This window comes from Gallus gallus, chromosome 4 (assembly GCF_016699485.2).
Source record: "Gallus gallus isolate bGalGal1 chromosome 4, bGalGal1.mat.broiler.GRCg7b, whole genome shotgun sequence".
NCBI lineage: Eukaryota > Metazoa > Chordata > Aves > Galliformes > Phasianidae > Gallus > Gallus gallus.
Genome location: NC_052535.1, coordinates 35,485,980 through 35,510,142, shown reverse-complemented (window position 1 = coordinate 35,510,142; position 24,163 = coordinate 35,485,980). Strand labels below are relative to the sequence as shown.

Below are 24,163 nucleotides of genomic sequence, written 5' to 3'. Positions count from 1 at the left end.
ATTTTATCCTTCATTATGTGCAATGGAGTTTCTCCATTTGTGAGAAAGCCAGAATTAGAAGAAGTCATTAGTTTTTTGTCTTTATGCAGCATTTTTAGCAGATGTTTTGTCCAAATTGATACACCAAATTGAATAACAATGAGAAGAAAAACAAACACAAAAAAAGTCCTTTACAACTATCAGTCAAATAAGAAATTTCCCTCCAACAACAGTTAAACCAATATACTGGTCTTCACAGGGGCAATGTATAATAATAGAAAGAAATAACAGTTTATGAATGATTAAGGAATGTTCGAATGTTCTGAGAGGTTAATGAAGAGAAAAAACTACAATATGGGCTACATATCAGATTCAACAGGTATGAAAACTAATTTAACTAAGTTAAAATATCAGGTTACAGTTCTAGAAAGAAACTACCTGTAAAAATCAGAGTACTGGTATTGATATCAGTTGTCTGATATATTAACTAGCTGAATATTTTGCTTATCAGCAGTCCACTGCTTTTAAAAAGAGTAGGTCTGATTGTTCAATAAACATAGGATACATAAAACAAATATTCCAGCTAGAATGATTCATTAATGACTCCTACTTATGTGCCTCCAGTAAACTAGGAAGCCGATTTTCACTGATACCAGGATGTTCTGATATTCTAGGATAGCTCTTTCAATCTTCTTAGTTACTACTCAATTCAGCAAACTTCTGTAAGAGCCAGAACACACAGACAGCATCAGCAAAACATCAGCAGATAAGAGCTTTGAGTTACTGCAATCTTCTGGTCACAAGTGATGTCATGGGCTGAGAGATTCCAGTAAAAGGCTGTGCCTTAAGGAGTAAAGCTCCAGAACACGGGTACAGTTGAGCCCCTTATTAACTTTTTTAGCACAGAACCTACATAAAGACAGGAAGCTATAGAAAATTTAATTTTATTAAATTAAGGATTTTGTAGATTTATTCTGTTCCTGTTAGTGCAGCTTCCCTTACTAGAAACTAAAAATATTCCTACCACAGAAAAAACAAACAAACAAAAAAACCTCTCATAGACCTTGCTTGTAAGAGCAAGATCATGCTTCTACTATTTTTCCGTGTTGGATGTCTTCTGATTGACAAAATTCTCCTTATTTTGACAAATAATGAAAAGCTCTCCAATTTTAACAACCAGAAACTCCCACAAATTTTAAATACATAAATAAAATAGATTACCATTTTTATTTTCTCTAACTTCATTTTCATCTTCATCATTCTTTCCTATCATATTTCAATCCTTCATGCTTGCTTTTGGCAATTTCATCAACAGTTCATGGATTTGTGAAAGCTATTCTGTTTGAAAGCTGATATTATTCTTGTGATTAGAAACAGTAAAGATGTAGTGAAGGATGAAAGCAAGTACTGAATCTGTTGCTTTTAACTACATTTTCTTTGGTACCATTCCATGTAATCAAAAGATGTATACCGATGTTTAAAAACAGGAGATGATTTGATAAAACAAATTTATGATTTCTACAACAATGTTCAACATTTTTTTCAGACTTAGGGAACAAACAAACAAACAAAAATCAAAAGCACTACATCTCAGCCTAGGAGAGTTTCTAGCATTCTAAACATTTGTTTAAAGGATCTTTGAAGTGAAACCCTTGCACTGAATACTAGGCTTGATCTCCAATAACAAAATTACAAAGTGAAATTCATCTAAACACTTGAATAAAAGTTGATGTAAACCATATGTTTACATAAACATATCCATGTAATTTCAAGCACACAGTATAATTTCACAGTAAGTAATAGGAATTGTGAAAAAGTAAAGTATGATGGGAATGCAAGATGTTTGCTTTAACTTCTACAATATTTACAACTCATTACAGTCTTTCATTTATCCAGAAACTTGTTAAAACCCAGAGAGGAAGGAAATAAAAAACCAAACCAAAACAAACAAACAAACAAACCAAAAAAAAAAAAAACAACCACCACAACAAACCACAAAATATAGATCTATGGTAATTATACTTAAACAGAAAATACTTGACAGAATTCCTTCTTTGCCTGCCAAATACTGAAGTCAGAATTTTATGTTACTCTGGCAACAGTGAATTAGATCAAGTGCCTGCAAAAATCCAGTCTAACAAACCACTAAGATATTTTACCACAAAAACTGTCCTTAAATATTTTTTTCCAGTGCTACAAACATGTTCCTCCTATTTGAATTAGAAGAAAATAGCCACTGAAAGAATTTAAGTCCTATAAAGAGTCTGTATTGTCTGCTATTTTCAGACATTTCTTGCAACAGGGAAATCTATTTCAACACCCAGAAAAAAACATTAAAATCATTAGGCAAAGAATAAATTTAAAATCATTCTACTTCTTTCTGTTTTCATGCTAGTTAACAGCTCCCTCTGAAATCCCACTTGCAGTCTAAGGGCTTGGGAACATGGAAGATGAAAGACCTTCAAGGCTAAGAGTTCAGCAGTTTTTCAAGTAGCAACTAAACTACTTGTTTCCTCATCTATATGATGTTTTAGTTAGGAACAGAGGGAAAATTTAGATTGGATATCAGGGGTTAGTTCTTTACTATGAGAGTGGTGAGGTGCTGGAACAGGCTGCCCAGAGAGGTTGTGGATACCCCATCCATCCCTGAAGGTGTTCAAGGCCAGGCTGGATGGGGCCCTGGGCAGCCTGGTCTAGTATTAAATGTGGAGGTTGGTGGCCCTGCTGGTGGCGGGGGGGGGGGGGGGGGGGGGGGGGGTGGAACTTGATGATTCTTGAGGTTCCTTCCAACCCAAGACATTCTATGATTCTATGAAAGCAAATTCTTACTGAAGCAGACAGACCCACACACTGTGCTTCATGGCCTTTGCTATGACCGGATTGACTCTGATTTAAAGAAGGCCAGCTGGTTAGTTTGAGTAGTTAGAATTGGTACAACTCATACCATCATGAGAGAAGCAGGCCATCCCTGCTGGCAGAATGGGCACTTTTGCAGATTATGCTTGCACAAAACCTAAAGCAACAATGGTTATTTTTACATCACATATTAAGTTTGTTGCTGTAAGTTTAAGTCAGATGCATTTGGGAAGATCTACCTTTCAGAGGTACCCTTTAGAGATTTCTGTACATGCACAGTGAAACCAAAGCTCTGCTGCAAACACCATTCTGCTCAAGAGCTCTCTGCGTAAGAGCTTTTGAATGGCAGTACTTGGAACCCTATTAAAAATTCTATTACATAAAATTAAGTTTAATGATTTTGTGAAGAAAACTATAGGAGCACAACAATGTTTCAAAGCAACATACTCTCTGTATAACAAAACACCTCTCAAAGGATATGAGGTACACCAGTTTGAATTTCACAAACTCATAGATAATTCATAGAACTATAGGTGCAGATCTATGCAATGCATGAAGACAAAGGTAGTCTCATGTGCTTGTTGTTTTTTAGATTCACACTAATAGTCCTTCAACTTCTTAGGCACATTCAAGAACGTGTCCAGCAATCTACAGATGTCAGTACATTTTAATAATGTTTCTTAATAATGAAATGTTCCATTCAGAGACTTCAAAATACGCTGCTTTCCACTCTAATCAAGAAAAAGTAACCGGTTTGTAATCTTAAAGCAAACATTTGTGAAATTAACTTAAAAATAAGACACTTATGTTTTACATGTTAATTTAAGCACTGGAACAGCGTGAGGACAGTTGTCTACTTAGTAATCACTGGCTAAATTGAAAACCTCCCTTAATGGGAAGACAATTTTCAATCTTGCTAACTCATTTTGCAGTAATTCACTACCACTGTACACATTTAATATCAATTATCGTTAAAAAATTCCTACATTATGCCAGTTGAAAAATCATAAATTTCCCGCTTGTGATAGTACTTAATGTCAGTTATTACATACCACACAGACAGCTTTTTCAACCTTTCCATAAAATATAGAGTCTATTCACAGTTCTATCCATGTTGTTTCATTTCAATGAACAGCTTTTTGAAACAAAAGTTTCAAAGGACAGTATTGAGAAAAGCACTATCTAGCGATAATGCTTCTGTGACCATATTTCTCGTTTGTGAGCAGACAATTAATAATCCCGTATAGCATCAAAAAATAGTAATTTTAGAAAATCCTATAACAACCCAGAATTCCTTTAAGATTTTATCCATTATGCTTGCCCATCTTAAACGAATTCCAACACAGAACTACACTCTTCAGCTACTCATTCATCCCTGGTCTGCTGTATAAAAACACTACAATTTCATTGTATTTCTCTTCTCTGTTTGTAAAAGAACACCTCTTCCCTTCCCAGCATTTCACAGGCAACTTGTGCTAAAAACCCCTGCCATAAAGCTAGAAAACTTGATTTTTTTCAAGATACTATATTTTCAGAATAGCCAATCTCACATCATTTAAGTATTTTCAAAGTAGCAAGTTTCCAGAAAAATGAAATATTGAGAAAACACACCATTGAGTAAAAGGCATGAAATACATGAGGAATAAAGAGAAAAGTTTCAATTTTCCTCAATCTTTCATAAAAGAAATAATTTGCAAGTACACAAACCCAGCAGCACATTTGCAACATGAAAAATAACCATTCCTTAGCAATAGGGCAGTCTGAAGATTGAAAATACTTTGATTTTATAAAGGCTAATATGAATTTGTATAATAGTACTCCAAATAAATGAACATCATAATTATTTCAGTGTTTCTAGAGAACATGAGAAATGAAAATAACTGTGTTGTGAAGCTTCTTCCAAAACACAAAGTCTTCCTAGGATTATCAGTAAGGACTACATGTAAAAGTATATCTAGCTCTTTCAGTTGCATGCAAAGCATTTAGTAATGAAAAAAAAAAAACAAAAAAAAAAACCAAATGTGTCCAAAAATACAAGTGATTTCACTTTCTGCATAACCGAAGATTTCTAATGTTTGAGAAATATTCAGCTAAATTGTTGAAAATATTCTAGAGCACAACTTCTCATTTCAGAGCTGTGAATAATGCATTAAGAGACAGATTCCCGACACAGCTCTTTAGTTGACTGCAAATTCAGTAAAAGATGCACAAATGGAATAAACCAAGCCACCTGATGCCTAATTTCCAACAGTTTTTAATGCATAAACGCTTATTAGAGGTTTGAGGAGCTCAGTGAATTCCCTAAAATTGTGGTTTATCACAGAATGATTAGGGTAGGAAGGGACCTCTGGAGGACATCTGGTCCAAATTTCTGCTCATGCAGGGAGCACTAAGAGTCTGGCTCTGTCTTCTTTGCATCTACCCAGCAGGTATTTATATACACCGATCAGAACTCCCCTAGGCCTCCTCAAGGCTGAACAGTTTCAGCTCACTCAACCACTCTTCAAAGGATAGGTGCTGCGATATCTTGACCATGTTGGTGACACTCCAGTGGAATTTTTCCAATATGTCCACATCTTAAAGACTTCATTCACTTTGCAACTCAAAGACTGAAGACAGATGTTTATACTTGGATGTCTCATTCCCTAACTGAAGCATTCCCTATCAGAATTAAGAAATTCTCAGTTATTCAAGCTTTTTGTTTATTTTTATTATTTCAGCTTAATATTTTAAAACAAACATATTCCCAAATTTATGCTGATTAGCAACTTATTCTACACACAGCATCACTTTTGGAATTAAGCATTATTCAGTATAAGCACAGAAATCAGATTTTGGCTCTGAACTTTTGTGAGACAAACATTATAAAGATACAGAAGATTTATTTAATTCATGTATACAGAGGGAATGTGCAATGAGTAACAACACTGATAGAGATAAAAGGCAGAGCTATTTGAATGCAATGGAGTTTAAATGCTGTTAAATAGCAGCATAAACCTTTTTCACAGCAAATTTGTCCTCTTTGTATCTGTAATTACATGTGACAAAGCTTCGTTAATCAAACATTGAAATTTTGTCATCAATTTCTAGAAATAACTGGAATCTGCTTGCTTGAAATTGTAGAACTACAGAGGTTTTTAATATGATGCATCATTCAGAGATAATCAAAAAGAATTGCATAAATTCCTTGCTAGTTCATTGATTAACAAAATTTTATGTTATCACCCTGCACTTAAGGTCTCATTCTCTCTTTAGATCTACACCAGTGAAATCACAGTAGCAGAAATGCTAGGATAATATGACTGGCAGGATTTTTATAAACTGAACAGATGCTGCAAGGACGGATTTCATCTAGCAGTCATTTACAGTCGCTGAAAAACAGCAAAACATGGAATTCATTTCAGCCACCTTGTTAGGAAAGAAGGAAACTTCAAAATGCCAACAGAGCACTTGATAGCCTTTATTTCTCAAATATTTGAAGAATATTTTAGTGCTTACTAAAATCATAAATCATGAGTTAAAGTTAAGCAAACAATCAATTTCAGATCACCTTAAAAAGCAAATATAACCATATGTGACACTAAATATCTGCTCTTCTAAGTAGCATTTGACTACATCCAATGCATATTATAGCTCTAAGATGAGGGGGAGAGATCATTTTCTTTTGACAAAAACCATAAAATCTTCACATTTAAGCATAAGGAGAATTTTATTTCCATTTAATTCCATGATATGTATGCAAGCCATTTAGGCCACAGAACAAGTCACTAAAACCTCAACCAATCTAGAAATATGTTCATATTGACATTTTATATCAGGATTCAGAAATGAAAATTGGCAATTAAATGAATATTGCCAATGAAGTTAAAATGTCCAGTTTGGTTCATACCAGTTAACGGTCTCTGTATGAGCTCAGCTCCTTTCAGATCAAAGTGAATGAAAATGTTGTTTTGAGGAATATACTCAGTGCTTCAACTCCTAAAGAGGGTCTAACCCAGAGGATGAGACTTTGGAGTAAAGTCCCATGACAATGCAAGGGATGTGTACTGGATCATCAGAACCAACTGTTATAAACTTCAGATCCATTCCTACTGATGCTGACAAATCTGTACTGGATAGTACCCAAGATATAGCCAACACAGACAACTTATCAAGCTACAAATCACTGTTCTAGTATACACTGAGTAGAACCTTGCCCGTAGTAACAAATCTTGGTATCTTAATATCATTTTTCTTTTGTCAGGTTTTAAAGTTAAAAAAAAAAAAGTTTGAAAGGAGAAAAAAAATATGGTGATATTGAAGTTACCTCTGAAATTTTCAAAGAGCTTTAAACAAATAATAGTGTATTTCCTTGACTCTGATTATGAATTTAACCCATTTTCTGTCCTGAAACAAGACAAGTTTGAATCTAGGTATTTTCCTCTTTGAGACCTTCAGGATAATTTTAACATAAAGTTAACAGTGTATTAATTTAGTCATAAAAGTGAAAAAGTGCTTCAAACCACTAGACCTGAATTGCTGACCTGGAGGTACTCTCATGAATTTTCATCTGCTCAGATTCAAAAAACTGGACATGTTCTAAAAGCTCATTTAAGAAAAAAATTGCTGGTTGTATAGCAGATAACCTTACAGAAGAGGCTCAATACACCATCAGATCTCTCTAGTCTTATTTGAGTGCAAATAAGCTCTTCCAAATACCCTAGCAACAACAAGAAAAATAATTTGTTCTAAGTATTGTCTACTACATAAAGAGTAGCATTGAATTATTCAGAATCTAAGTATCCTGACAATAGGGAAATAAAGCTTTTCACGTTCACTTCTAGAAGTCATCTGTGGAAAAGTACCAAACCCTTACAGGACTGCACACAAAAAGCCTAGGACTGCTGAGCTTTCAGTCCTAATGATGAAGGTGTACACAGTGGTTTAATTGGAGTTTATGATTATTTTTAAAGGTATTTTGAAATAATGGCCAGAATTACATGCTATGTTCAACTATACTTATACATAAATAAATAAATAAATTATAAAGTTTGTGTTAAATAAAATGTAGAGGCTTCTCAGATGATTATTTGGAACACTATCTTCTAAAGCTGAAAGAGTAATGTACTGTTTTAGAGCCCAGTGACAAATATGTTGCACACCCCTCCTTACTAAGCAAGCTTTATAACTCTCTAGGTAATCATTACAGTATATTCTGTATACAGCCCTGTTTATTAACTATAAAACTGCACCTTGTTCTTAGTGCTTCAACCATCTCTATCCCAAGAGAAAATATACAGCTTTCTTTTCTTGACAGCAAAATTGTAGTCTAACAAATTCACAAATATAATAACACAGCTTTGACAGGGTGAGCCTCCTTTGGATGTCCATCAAAAATGAGAGATACAAAAAAGCATGAACTCATTTATCCTTTCATTCTTGTTCATCTCTCCCAGTGCCTGGGTGGATATAACATACACATATAATATCGCATCATCAGAAGAGTCTGCAAAAATGAGTGTCCCATTAATCTTTTCGAAAACAAAACTCTCACTGTATTTAGGCTTTTACAAACTCCTCTGGCAAAACATATTCTTACTGAATAAAATCTTTCTTTCAGGACAACTTAAACACACCTTTAAGCTGATGCAAGTGCCTAAAATTCATTCAAAGTTAACTCCTACCGAAGTTTCCCAAAAGCTTAAATATATTTTAATGCATTTTTGATACCTCTAAGTGACAAAAATATTAAAGGATTCACAGCAGTTGCAGTGAAAAGGACAGTAATAATCATCTCCAACAGATGACTATGATTAGAAATCTGCCCTAGGATTCAAGAACAATTGTTTTTTTTTTTTATCAAATCTTCCCTAAGGGGCATCTATCATTGTGGTTGATTTTGTGATTGCCCCCTCATAGCTGCTACTGTGTTCTTCAGCTACCACAAACCAAAAAAGAACAATAATAACTAAATCTTCTATATATATATATATATATCTATATATCTATATATATCTATATATAGATATATAGAAATATATATATATATATATATATTTGGTCATTCTTACACCATGAGCACTGTTGCTTGGTTTGTTTTTTCAAATTCCTACTCAAAGGCAGAGGGAGTTGTGCATGTGTGATGGTACATCCCAATGGTACATCCCATTGTTAACCTTTTGTTTTTTTCCCTTGTTCTTTTGCTTATTTGTTGAAGGAAGTCATACCATTAATCAAAAGGAGACATGCAACTTAGGTAACACTGACCTTTGTTGCACTCTTGTATTTCCAGTGCAGTATATAAATCTTCTTTAAATCAAAAGGCACAATCTGATCTAACAAATGACAAAGTAAGCTGCCAACAATCTCTACATGTCAGGTAATACACGAATATATCTGTCCATCAGAAGCATGTTATTAAGGATATGAAGCACTCTATTATTCTACAAAATGGATACTTACACTCTTCCCCTCTAGGCATTCCATGACAGGACTTGCTGTAAATCAGCACAGCTCATCAACACATCAAGTAGCTACACTTATGTCTGCCAGCTAAAGACCTAGCACTTATTGACAGATAAATCACAATGAGCAGAAATGAGAGCTTTCCTTCCTCTTATCACTTTCACACTGAAGTTTTGCAGAGAAATGGGTAAAGTCAGCTCTGATTTCAGTTTCAATTATCTACAGACTTCCATTAAACAATTTATAGGGTTTTGCTTTGCCATGTGGCGGATACTTCTTAACAGTGATTTGAAAAGAAGTAGGAAGTTACAAGGAGCGAAGATGCATGAACTAACGAACATCATGACAGTAAGTATGCAGTAAAGAAAATTTGTTCTTTGACAACAAGATACTTACATTTTTAGTTCTCAAGTGGAATTTGTTTTATTTGCTTGTTTTTAATAGACTTCTTATTTCAGCTAAAAAACACATGGGCATTAATAAAACCTAAGACACTTGCCATGAAAATGTGTGCAGCACATTTGGAGGTACTTCCCTACCCTGTGTGAGGGATAGATGACATCTCCTCTGAGGCTAGCACAATTGAATGAGAAAAATACTGCATCGTTACTTAAAGTCCTCCATTGGAGTGAGTGACTATGAGGCTCTAGCACTAAGACACAAATGGGACGCTGTCAACTTGTTTTCAATATCACATTTAAGTTTAAGGCATCCAAAATGGAGAATCAAATCCAACACTATGCACAGCTGACAACAAAAAATTATTAAATGTTATTTTTTTGTAACTGCAAAGAATTGTGCATAAGACTGTCAATGCAATTCTATCATAATAAATACATATGAAAATCCAAAGCAGTCAACATCTCACAAGAAAAGGGAGGATGCGTATTTTCATTTATTTCAGCATAAAAACAGATGAGCTGGGAAAAGATGTCTCCTTGATCATTTTCAATTGCATTAACTAGTCATAAATTTAAACTCCCTTTCCATATCTTCTGAGAAGCATAATGCTATTTATAGTAAAATGAAAGAGTTACTAGACTTCATGAAGTGCAAATGGCTATGGAATGCTAAAGAGATGTCAGTACCTCAGCCTTAGAGAGAAACATTAACCTAGAGTGTTGGTATCCTTCCCAGGTGAAAAAGCAGCTACTAACACAAAAATGTTATTCAGCAATGCATCCCATGTGGTCCTTATCCTTATCATGCTCTGAGTCTAAATTTTAAAACATCTTCAATCATAGATTCATAGATTCCTAAATAACAGTTTGACATCAGATGTAATTAGAATATGTGCTAGGAAACTGATAACCAGCTGGCTATTTGGGTAACACCCATATGAAGTATCATGTTTATAATAAGCACAGCACTTCTTAAAATATCATCATGTAAACAAAACGCTATGATTTGTGTTCAGCCTTCCAAATCAGAAATTTAACAAAGAAAGAATAGTTCCTATTCTGACAACTTGTAATATATGCAAAGTGATATAATAAATTAAGACCAAAGAAACAGTAACTGGTATGTTTCTCAGTGACCTAGATGAACAGACAGAATGCATCCTCAAACATTTTGGACATGACACCATATTTGACTGCAGATGAAGGTTGGAGAATTTCAACATGTGGCTAGAAGAGTCCCTGAACCTAGCGTACCTTTGAAGTTAACCAAGTTCCTTCTGTCCTCAGCTACCCATGATTTTAAGTTTCTTGCTCTTTTGTTTTAGAAGTCTCTAATATGATAGTCTTTTCCTATCTATCAATGTAAAAAAAAAAAAAAAAAGAAAAAAAAAAAGATGCCAGTTTGCATGCTAAGCAATATTTTAGTTCATCAGACCACAAACTTACTATTGTTATAACTTTTGCTGCACAGTTCCTCCCAAGCACAAAGAGCAAAGGATTACATCAGTGCAAAAAGGGCAACTAAAATAAATAAAAGTTAACTTCTAATTGCTAATATGTAGGGAACACGACCATAACAACAACTAAAATGATTGGAAGAACATAAAGACAGAATGACTCAGTAAGAGTCTTTGAAGCAGTACAAGTTGCATATAAGCAAAGTAGCAACATGACAAATACACAGATAAGAATTTTGAGGACATTTGCCAGTAGGAAAGTATATACTTTGCAGTTGTTTTATAGAATATGCAACACCATAAATACAATCCATTTTTTAAAAACATACAACTATTGATTATGAACATCCTTAGTGGCCTCACTTAATAGTTCCTTCTTCTAATCAAATGCAAACATTAACATATTAGGAAAAATGCCTGATAGTCCACACATTTCTCATTTGCATATACCTATTGGCATATTTGTGAAATACAATTGCCATCATGTATGATAACTAACTAGTGGGGTGGCAGGTAACAAAAAAGCAGATGACTTCGACTTAAAAACTGGCAAGAGTCTGCTGGAATGCAAGAGCTAGTAAGTTACCTTGAGTTTTTCATTATTATGTTCTACAACTGGTCTTACCAGGCAATTGTTGGTATATATAAATCTATTTTTTAATCTTTGGATAGGGATTGACATTTACCTGAACACAGTAAGCACACAAATAGTGCATGGGAACGGGAAAAATAGCCGAAACTTAAAATGCTGAGATTTCAGCTCATCACACTGTCAGAATTACACTGTCAGCTTATATCAATAGCTCGTCAGTTTATATCAATAGCTAGGCGATGAGGTCACTGCTAGACTTCGGTCTGTTTCCTATTCTCTTTCTGCATTTTGTGCGTTCCTCATCAGACCATTCTCTGTTTCACCAAACTCAGTATGAGGGACCTCACACTTATGATACATTTTAATAACTCATGAACAATGAAAATAAAATAACAAGAATTATGATAAAAAGGAAAAACAAAGCCCAGGCGTAACTGAGAAAAAAATACCTTCTTGAGATCCTCTGTTCTGTGGATGTTTCACAACTGATTCTAGGAATTTTTGAAGACATAACTTTGACATTGTCACTCTTACAGGTTCCTTCTTTTCTGTGCAGATACATAATATAATGTGCATAAACATTCAGGTTCCTGATTCTCTACAAGTTATACATATTTTGGACCCTCCACTTCATCATCATCTTACTGGTTAGGATTGCCTGCAGCTTGTTTCTCTTTGGTTTTGTGATTTTGCAGGAAAAAAAAAAAAAACAAACAAATAGGTTTTGGTAACAAAAACATACGTGAAAAAAAGCCCTCTGGTTGGTTACTACTTAAATCTTGTTGGCTAAGCAGAATGGTCCATGTTTTGAGATTCAAAAAAATCAAAAGAAACAGAGAAGTTACTAACTTCGATCTGACAAATAAGGATCAAATAGCACTGGAGAAGATATCTCAATAAGCTGTTATAGGATAGAAAGAAAGAAATTGATGAACCATATCACCCCAGGGATTCTGATCCAAAAGGAGATAAAAAGCAAACATATTTATCCCTTAGGAACTGAATTCCATTTCCATAAATTAAACAAGATGTAAGAAAATAAATTCCACAAAATGCCAGAAACTGAGCTGAGCTGACTTATTCATACTGACTAGTAAGGAAGGAAGGAGGACTTGCATAGCAAGTTGTATAAGCTGAGTACATCTGTTTGCACTGATATTAGAAGGTAAATCTAGAGACAATCTAAAAAATCCTCAGTCCTCTTTAAACAGCTCTTCCTTAGAATCTATTATCCTGCCCTTACAAGTAATCTGATTAATATGCAGTTTGGCTGAACAACGAGCTCTCCTGCTGCTTTAGATCATCCTTTAATTGCATCACTTTTTATTTTTCCAGCCTATTAACCTGAACTCCTCCACAAGCTCACCAAACATGCTGAAACAAGTTCACAAAAAGACATCCTTTTTTCTCTTCACTTCACCATCATGATTAGCACAACAGATACACTTGGTCCTTCTGAAATTGTAATACAGCACCCTACTGCCCACCTAGCATTGTTTGGAGAAAAACTCATCTGCAAGCTGCAGCACAAACATCACACTGAAAAAATCTGGTTTTATAAAGCTCTGTGCTGATAATCAGTGAATTCTGATAAATAATATAGCCTGCAAACTCTATTACTCTTCTGGTAAATCATGAGAGCTCCCTTCGAGAAAAACAATATCATCTGTAAGTCAAATTGAGAAATGTAAGATAAATGTCTTGCATTATTGCCAGAAAACTCAACAATATGTTAAGTACATTTCAAACATATTGAATAATTCATAAACAATAGCTCTGAGTAAAAAAGAAGAAAAAAGAAAAAAATAGCCTCACCCTACATTCTGAGCTGAACAAAGACTAATAAGCAACAGTTTATTGCTTTTGATTTTATTAGCCCTACAGAGCAATCTAACAAGGTATTCAAAATGTAATACCTTAGAACAACAAAACATTATTAACTAGTAACTTATCTTCTCCTTGAAATTTAAGTGTAGTATGCAGCTAAAAGTCAGTAACTGTTCTTTAATTTGATTTTTTTTTTTTATGATGACCACGTTACTTTCTTTTCTTTTAAATCTAAGTATAGAGAAATACAAGATCTCATCCAGTCACATGATCAAAAGAGCTAAAACTTGAAAGGAGATTACTTGAGCAATATATTGAATGAATTTACCAAAGAAAGTACAAATTTATAAGCCAACTTTTTGCTTTGAGACTACTTAGGTTTGTGTGTACAGCCTTTTAACACGCTTCCTTTCTGAAGGGTGACTAAGAGTATAGACCACTAACTCAACAAAACTCCCAGCTTAAATACGCTTTAATAAGCAGGTGATTTATGAAAGCTTTCCAAAGAATACAACCCTCAGTTATTGTATTGGGACTGCGGCGAAATCTCTTGAAAGTCAAAGGCATTACAGGTGAACAACAGTCAGAATACTGAGGCTGAAAATAATAGCAGCCTCCACAGAAAAACAAGAAACAGGCATCAAGTCCAACTTCTCCAACAGTGGATAAAACATACAAAGGACACTAAAAGAAATGCACACTGCACACTGGTTACTGCAGAAAGGAAGAGAGGACAATATTTCAAAAGACAAGGAAAGAAAATCAAAACAGCAAAAGCAAGACCCAAAACTGTAAAGATGGAGCAGTTCAAGAGATGAATGGAAGAAAGATACTCTGCACTGTGACCAAAGTCTACTTACTGTCAAATCTTTAGTATGAACAAGAAAATAGGATTTTATCTAAATACTGTGAAATAAATAGCATCATATCTAAGAAAAGCATCCTACTCTTCCATCCTAGCAAAAATAACACAGAACATCCCAGGAATTGATTAGCTGCTCAGGTCTGGATCAATGATACTTCATTTCATTCATTCACTTATCCCAAGGATGGAAAAAGTTTAATCTCTTCCCCCTATCCTTTCTAGTCTCTGGACCAAAAAAGAAAAAGCCAACAATGAAAGTAGCTAGGAAAAGGACATTTTTGCTATCCAAACAATGGAAGAGAGTATAGAAATACATGCCCAATTTTATAGCTAATACTTCACACGGATTCAATCATGTATGCAGCAGTAGTAATATTCACTGTGAAAGTTACAGTAGAAGATCACATACAGCATTACAGCTTTAACAGTACTTAAAACTGCTGCAGAATTTGTCTCAAAGAACACAAAGCACATGAAGAGGGCTTTCCACCTTTGGAAGCACGATGTCATAAAAAAAGAAGTATCTTCACAGTGAGAAAGTGATTAGTCTTTGACACAAAGGTTAAATGAAAACTTTTAACTTCACTGCATCTGAAATAACAAATAAAAGCATCTTTTTCTTTCTGTTAAAACTGAAATAAGAGTGACAGGAGAACAGAAAACTTGTTATTTTTCTCCCTGAAAAATCTCATTATGGGCAAAATGCTTCATTTAGGGACATAAAAATATGTCAAATCTTAAAATGCTGGAATATGTTGTGAATAAAAAAAATATTCAAAAAATTCTACAGAAATTGTGGACAAAAACAGTAGAGTTCCCTTACAGGACTTCCCTAGAACATAAACAAAAATGAAAAGTTTGCTATTAAAGCACCAAGGACTCTTCATTTCTGATGTTTGCTATGTCAATAAGTATGTTTAGACATTTCTATGAATCATGCTTCGTACAGCAAGGAAAACTGTGTGAAGTATTACCTATAAATTGTAGAAGACAATTTATAATTGAAAGAGAAGCAAAACATTTTTCTTATAGTAGGTCTCTAGTGGATTTGCACAGACATCCACCCTTACATCTTCAAAAGCAAAAATATTTCCTCGAACAGAAAATTAATTATTGGAAGGAACAGCAGTATCGGTTGATTCATTAAGCATTATTGTACAGCACTGAAGATAAAGTGTTTGTTAGTCTCAAACTCATCCATATCAGATGACTGCAGTAAAAATATGTCACACAGATGCCTTCAGCAACATACTGAAACTGTTAACATACAAATTAAACTGCTGATCTTAAGAAGCAAAACAAGCTTTCCAGCATATGTGTATTTGTTTTTAAGCAACATTACCTCTCTCCTCATTCTTTTATAAATATATATATAACTCAATAGTATGTCAATACATGATACCAAGAGAAAGTTATATCTTATAAAACAAAGTAATGTTTTGAGAATGTATCAGGAAAAATATTTTAAGCAAATTTCCACATTTGGCAGCTCAGGAAACAAAATGTTAGTTATTCTGTAGTGGAAAGTAACTACCAAGAAGCAGACTGAATAGTATAGACAGCACGGGTGTGTGCCACCACATGATACTTGTAATCTGCCTTTCACATAGATTAAAAAACAAAAAAAAGTCAAGGCAATTAAGTAATCAAAACTATACAAAAATCACACTTGCAGTTTAGCTGCCTTCTTCACGTCCTTCATTCCTAGCATTTATAACAATGTAGATCTTCCTTTACCTCAGTTACCCAGTGAGCACTGGTACAAACCCAGTCTTGCACCACCACAGCTCCTTTTGTGAGGACTACCCCCATTTGGTTCCTCAGGTGAGGATTCCACAGAGTTTAAAGATCACTGGACTGTGACACAACCATTATACAGGACAAACACTACATAGGAATTATAATCTAAAATTCACCATTTATTTAAAGTGAAATTTGAATTTGTAAAAATCCAAAGAGAAAAAGTCACAAGTATGTAACACTGTCTTTCCAGCCCATGCAATATACAACAGTGATTGAGTGCAACACAGAAAGTTTTCCTTTCCACCATGTTTCCAAGAAGCTGTCATTTCTATTTGTCCTAAAATTTATCTGTAGCTACATGTTTTGATTTATCTTGATATTTTCCTTGGAGTTAAAAGCTGATTAATGAAAATTGGTTAAAAAAATAAAGAACTAAGATCTACATTTTGTCCTATACAAATCAAAAGCTTAAGTTTTCAGAGATTTCAGAGTCAAGTCAGGTCATATTTGGCTCCTTTTACTTAAAGATCTGTCAGAAAAGTGCTACATGTTTCAAAACCATCATTCTATGAATGACACATGCTGAAGACAAGCACATGTGGTGCATTGCTACTAAAGAACAGTAAGCTTCAGCATTGTGTCTCAGAGAGACTTGGGAAATTTCTGTATTTCAGATTTGCTCTTTTCTGAAACGTCATTTTTATGAAATACTGGGAGAGCAGCATTTCAGCCAGACTACGAAGTCTATTCAATTCTACGCTGATGACATAATCATTTATCTATGCCAAGCACCACAATATGACAATGGTTTGTGATAAGGGCTTAAACTAATATGCAGAATCATCTTCTCAAGTGCCAAGGAATATTAAAGATGTTATCCTACTGGCAGGTTCTCATCAAGAGACTGACATAGATGAGGAACCAGAGGCTAATCCCCATTGTGTGCCATAGGATATTGCCACTTTCGTACTTTGTGTCTGCCTTGTGGAACTGATTCACGGAGTAATTACCACAGAGATAAGCCTTTTCTGGAACATACACAATTAATTCTCCTGTAAAAAGTAGGAAAGAAACCTGACACTTTAATAATGTTTAAGTACACCTAATCTATTCCTTTTCTGCTCCTAATATTTCCTAAATATGTCGAAGAAAAAAGATTCAAAAGTACTTACAACTGTCTGCTCTTATGTAAATTATCCATGAGTATGTAATAGCCCATCATAAAATAGCCAACATGAAATAATACTGTAGACCCACAGGGCTAGAGCAAGTGGATAGCCAGTGTAAAGATGAATCTAGAATGTTACTTCTTTTTTTTTTCATAAGCATAAAGGCAATTCTTTCCAAATAAGAACTACCTTAGTAATTTAAAATTTGACAAACATATTTTAAAGTTTTGAAAATAGATAGGCCTACAAATTTCTTTTTGCTAACAATTCCAAAAACTGAATTCATCATGAATTCATTAATTCATTTTTCCAAATATCACTCTTGGCCTGTCAAAACAACCTGTGATTCCAGAACTGTACCTACCAATCCATTTATATTGGCACAAGCATATTTTGAGGTGATTTTTACACTTAACTGTAGTGCCTTTCATAAACTGTTCATAAACAGGATTCAAGTGCATCTTACACTTTCTGTTACACTTCAGATCTTCATAACTCAAAATAACGATCCTTCATAACTACAGACAACTGGCTAATTGCCCATTATTGAAATCAGACCAAAGAAAAGAACCAAGCTTGCCAGCAATCTGCACTCCAGGAATAGATTATGCATATTTAGAGGAAAAACAAACAAACCAAATGACTACACACATAAACAAAAAGCCCACACAAATTATTTAACTTAAGTTTTGAAGATACAACAATTTGCAAAAAACAGAAGAAAAAATGTTGGTTATTTTTTGATTAGCTGATTCTGAGTATCTAGAATTAAAGCATTAACTTTTACAGCTTAGGATAAAGCTCAGTTAGCTAGCACTAGCTAGTCTAGGCAGCTTTTAAAAGGAAAGAGATCAGGTTTTTGTTTTTACATTTGATAAAGAAGCAACAACAACAACAAATTGATAGGGGCAGCTCCACAGCAGAAAAAAAATACCCTCTAAGAGCTGAGCTATCATGGGCATTCATCACCTGACTTAACTTTGCCTCCAGAACTACTCAGAATTCAGCTAAGCCACCTCACTACATTTTTTATTTCAATGGGACAACACGTATGACTCAAGTTACACAAGGACATCAAAGTTGAAAGGATAATGATGTTAACACTCATTTTTCAGTGTTAATGCTTCCATATCAATGACAGCAGTAGAATAAATGTTACTGTAGGCAGCACTCAGTTATTTTTGCCACAATACCATGAAAATATTTTCTACTTAGAGTGGGTCTAAGTGCTCAAATCACACTGGAAAAAGAGATTGATTTTAAAAATATATAGACACGTAGATGAGTAGAGCTGAGTAGCAGACACTTGATCACTTGCTGTTTCATACATCTTTCTGTGTCCAATAAAAAAACAGACTTGGATTTCATTTTAGTGAATCATCATGCTTTATTTAGTTCAATAGTAGTAAATGAGATATACAGATTCCTTTCAAAACTCAATTTTAAATGACTAAATGTGGTCTCAAAACTCCCATCTCTATCCTCTCTCTTTCTCTCTGTTTTGTTTTGTATACAATTCTAAAATATCAAAACTGAAGTCAGTTAATCATGGATTAAACACATGATATTCACTTTTAATCACGGAAATTCTTATTTCATGACCACAGAAAGATGTACTTTTCTGGCCATTAGGTGATAGAAGAACTAAAGTCCCTATGGATCTTTTTTCTGAAACTGTCTTATACACAAATGAACTTTGACAACAACTAACAGCAAATGAGCTACAGCTCACTGTATCAATACAGGATAATTTTACACTGACAAAGTTGTCAGCCAGTTAATAACATATGTTTCGAGAAAGGCTGATATAAAATTAATGCTCTGAGACTGTGCAGAAGCTTGATGTTCCCAGTGTCCCATTTTGTCATTTAATTTTAGATAATAATTACATAATACATCACTTTTTAATGTAGCTAAATACGAAACAAAGAATATTGATGACCTGTATTTATTTTGCAGATGTTAATATAACAAAGGAATCTTTCATCCCTGTGTGGCATTACATTTCTCCACGCAACTTCAGACTTAGTTGTTTCCGCAGATAGTAAAACACCATTATTTTTTCTTAATATATACGAAAGAAGCAGTGGAACTTTGCCATGGCCACAGGGCTAGAACTTCTGATTACTCATCTAAGCCTGACATTGTCCATTCAGCTTTACAGACTGTCCTTCTGGTTACAGATGGAACTGAATTCATTCTGCCCGAGTTTTGTGCTAGCCAGCAGGCGCAAGACAAAGGTACAAAAACCCCAGAGCTAGATCAGAAAATCTAGATCTGATTACCAAAATAACACCAACTCCTGTGGGGTGCTTATGCAAAATCGTTGGTGCACATTTGCAAGTTCCTTCGTGGCAATGTACATGTTGAACACCTTCTTGAATATGTTGGCCCTATAAGCTTTTTCTTCGGAGTAAGTTCCCTAGTTCTGAGAGACGAGGGAAATTCCCCCATTGTTTAATTAAGAATAATGAAGACATATGTTTTAGTCATATTCTGTCAAAAACAGATTTTTAAGATTAATTTAGCTCAGTCTTAAAAGCACAAGAAAATACATTTCTATATGTTTAGTATTTTTAATTGCTATATCGCTTATTTTACCTCACTCAGCTGCTTGTGAGTATTCTATCTTTTATTAAAGTGGTGGTATTCAAGCCCTGTTAGTTCATGCAAGGAAAAGTTTGGTAAGCATGGGAACATTTACTATATCATTTAAATTAAAATCCACATCTATTTAATATGGAAAAAAAATACTTCATTTTTCATTGGACAGTCTTGTAGACATGAAAAACAGTTCATGGGACAAGTATTTACAATTCATCAGGAAACATACATGGCCTCTCAAGATTTCTAGCATATGCATACAGTGATGTACTACTTCTTTGCCACTGATTAACGTCTCTTTGATACTGTAAGACAACTGTCAACACAATCTTCTGAAGGAAATTTCTACTAGCAGTGCCTCTAGATAGTAGCCAGTTCAGAGGCTGACAAGTCTCTAGAAGTGCACAGCCAGTGTTTAATGTAGCCTCAGGCTAGTTATTCTGCAGTGGGCGTGAAACTATATTTCTTGAATTTTGGTATTGGTGAATGACATTATTAGGCAAACAAACTTTTTTTTTCAAAGCAGTTTCTCTTGCTTACCAGTTCCTCACGAAGTTGGGCTATGAGTTCATCTCTCTCCTTCAGCTGCAGCTTCAGCACTGAGCATTCATCTTTTATTCCATCCTACAAAAATATCAAAAAAGATGTTAAAACAGGTTTCATGCTTTTACTTCGGTCTTGACTTGAAAAGGCTGTTTCACGTAGTGTGAGATTGTTACATTAAAGTAATGAAACTCAATTCTCTTTTGTCATGTGTTGTAGTTTCAATAACACATTCTAAAGTTGCAGCATAAACAAATTAATGCATGCAAAGATATTACAATGATATGTCAAAAGCTCCCTGCAAAGAAGTCAATTTCATTATTTTCTGATTTTTCTAAGCCTTTTTTTTTTTTTTTTTTTTTTTTTTTTCCTTTTTAAATTGAAGATCCTAACGGGTCATCTTTTTCAGTTAAGGTATGTCTATGAAATGTTATATTCTTTCTCATAGAAAAAGAACATTTGAGAAATATCAATTTAGAATCATTGTAGAGCTCTTGATCTTGATAGTACAAAAAAACAGATATTCAATGGAAAATAAACTGCTCTTCTCATGCTTTTTTTTTTTTTTTTTTTTTAACCCCCACATCCCTCACAACAGCAGCAATTCTGATATTAACTGAGTAAACAAAAAAGGTACTGGTTATCACTTAGCAATATAACCATTGATTTTAACTCAGTTTGCTGTGCATAAAAATAAACTTAGTAGCCAAGCTGTTGCCAAACACAGCTCCATGTAAATGCAGATCCAGACAATTCTGTGAACTCATGCAAGTCTAAACACCTTTGGAGAAGAAATGCCAACCAAGTTTTTGTGTGTTGTGCTGGTAAACATCCAATAGAATAAATTCAAATTAAATTACTGAGGAACTGAAGACTAAAAACACAACAAACTAACCAGCCAATAAAGAACAAATTCATCTCACAACTATAAATGAAGAACAGAATCTTTACATTCTTCTAGTACAGAAATATATTTACAAGGTTTGGGACGTGATAGTTTGGAGCATTACTATTTTCAAAACCAAAGCAAAAACAAACCATAAAATAAAGAATATTACTGGGAATATAATTATACATATGCACCATAGTTTTGACCTTAGTTAAAAAAAGAGCACAGTGGATCACTAGCTAATGGATGATAACAAATATAAAAGCATGAGATTTGCTTAGACCAGGGGTTCAAAAGCACATAACCAGTGTGATACGCTTGAACTCTGACAGTACTAATGCACTTGCAAAACTAAATATAAAAATGAGACAAATGTAGAGACTGAAGTCCATTTTCCTCAGTAAAATGATCATTTATAATAATGACCTTTCAAAGGAATTACATTGCTCTGTACTGGACTAATTGGAAGAAGAAACAAAATACTCACATATAAAACTCAAGATATTTACAGTTACATTGGCCCTTTATAACATCCTATTTTTGGCTGACAGATAATGATTGTACTTAAATATTATTTCAGCACCACGCACTGATCTCCTGAAAAATTCAAATTTTGAAAAAGAAGTCAGGATTTGCACTATTTTCCTTTAAGAAAAAAAAATTCAGGGGTAATTTTCTTAGTGATGTGGTTATAGCAGCATTTTGTTCTGCCTACTGATACAATGTCTACAAACGATAGCTGAAAATAAAATACTAATACATCTCAGAATCCTGTGCCCTCAGCACCCGATAGGTTATCAGCATTTATTTAGTTATCAACAATGTTTGCTTATCAAAAATAACACATTGAGAACTGTACTATACATTTATCAAACCAAAGTATTTTTGGAAAAAAAATGCTTTACAAATGATGCCACATTAGCTATAGCACCTCTACGTCTAGTTGCACTATTCTGAATTATTTTTTGTTCAGCAGATTTTCACGTTACTTTTTGTTATCTCCTGATTTTCCCCTTTATAACTTAAAAAATGGATTGACAGGTTATACACTAGAAGAATGACCAAGCAAGAAAAGACTATTACAAAAAAAAAAAAAAAGCTTTTATGAAGCAAGCACAAGGAAAGATTTTTGAGATTACCTTTAGCACTAAATATGGTATTGAAGGCAATTCAGGCCTCTAGGACCACTGAAAACTCGAAGAATCTTTTGCCTCCCAGAGCTTCCAAAAACTTCAAAATCCTAGCACATCTCTCCTGGCAAAATGCAGTCATACACTCAGTTTGATTTTTAACATCCACACAATGGAGTGACCCTTCTATGAGGATTACTGTGTGAGGAAGACATCCATACAAATCATAGAACAACTTGGGCTGGAAGTGATCTTAAAGACCATCCAGTTCTAAACCCCATGCCATGGGAAGGGTTGCCTCCCACCAGATCAAGCTGCTCTTGGCCGCATCCAGCCTGGTACTGAACATTTCCAGAAGGGGGATCCACAGCTTCTTTGGGCAGCCTATGCCACTGCTTCACCACCCCCTGCATAGAGAAAGAATGTCTTCCTAATGACTAATCTAAATCTCCTCTCTTTTGTTTAAAACCGCTTCTTCTTGACCTATCACTAAGCATCTAATTTCCATATTCCTCATCATAATTTGCTCATACAATATAAACTGTAATTGTTATAACTTGCAGAGAAAAATCTAAGGTTAAGGTAATTTTCTCCTTGTCTTACTGCATATCAGTGAAACGCTGATTAATACTGGGCAGTGGGACACAATTCTTATAAATCATTAGTCAACATTATCAGCTTCTAGGCAGAATTTGCAGTCTAGTATAAATATATCCTCCAATTTCTGAGGGACACACTGCGCTGGGATACTTAAGATGCTAATTCCCATACTCTTCATGCACTTGCCAGCTGTAGAGAAAAGGATATCTATTTTTTTTTTTTTTTTTTTTTTTTACCCCTTGCTTAAATAATTTTCAGCATTAAACTAGCAGTTAGGTAAAAAGAAATGCACTTGACTCCATTTTAATGCCTGGCATAATTGAGGACAGAGTGGGAGGGAACATAATAAGATTTTGGGGGGGGTAGATCTGATTAATATTTATAAATAACTAAAGGAAGGTGGGAGGCGAACAGATGAGGCCAGGCTCTTCTTGATAGTGTGTAGCGATAGGACAAAGAACAATGGAAATTCCATACGAACATAAGAAAAACTTATTTATGGTAATGATGACAGATTACTGGAACAAGTTAACCAGAGAGGATGTGGGGTCTCCTTCTATGGAGATATTCAAGACCAATCTAGATGTCTACCTGTGGGACCTATTGTAGGGAACCTGCTTTAGCAGGACATAAGGACTTCATTGCTGTAGGTCACTTCCAATCCCTGCAATTGTGTGTGTGTTTGAAAACTACTACCAACTAAAATCTTGTTTCTAGGTACTTTTCAGTTAACAGGCTGCAGTGTCAAGAACAGCGTCAGGAGGCTTTTTATTCAATTCCCTCAGACCTATGACAGATCCCATTTCTTAGTTTTCCCTCCCAGAAATGGTTATCAACTAGAAGTGAAGATTCTCAATAAATAAATAAATAAATAAATAAATATTCATTCACTGTTTGTTTTTTTTTAATTATGAATTCATTCACAGGTTCTTCTCCAACCCATTGACCTCAGAACAACTATATGGCTGTAGTGTGTTTCAGCACCTTCAGCCCCTGCTGCTGCTGCATTGTCCAATACAAATTCTACCTCTTGTGAAGATTAAATCACTTCACATGGCTATGTG

General features: G+C 34.4%; 1 protein-coding gene across 5 annotated transcripts in view; it reads right to left on the bottom strand.

Moving 5' to 3' along the window:
• The window catches only part of CCSER1 (coiled-coil serine rich protein 1), a 624,313-nt gene that overhangs the window by 252,073 nt on the left and 348,077 nt on the right, over positions 1–24,163 (bottom strand). For all 5 annotated transcript variants that reach the window (XM_004941036.5, XM_004941035.5, XM_040699150.2 and 2 more), the window contains exon 8: positions 20,478–20,561. In XM_004941036.5, coding sequence (XP_004941093.1) covers positions 20,478–20,561 — 84 coding nt within the window. The remainder of the gene's footprint in view (positions 1–20,477; positions 20,562–24,163) is intronic.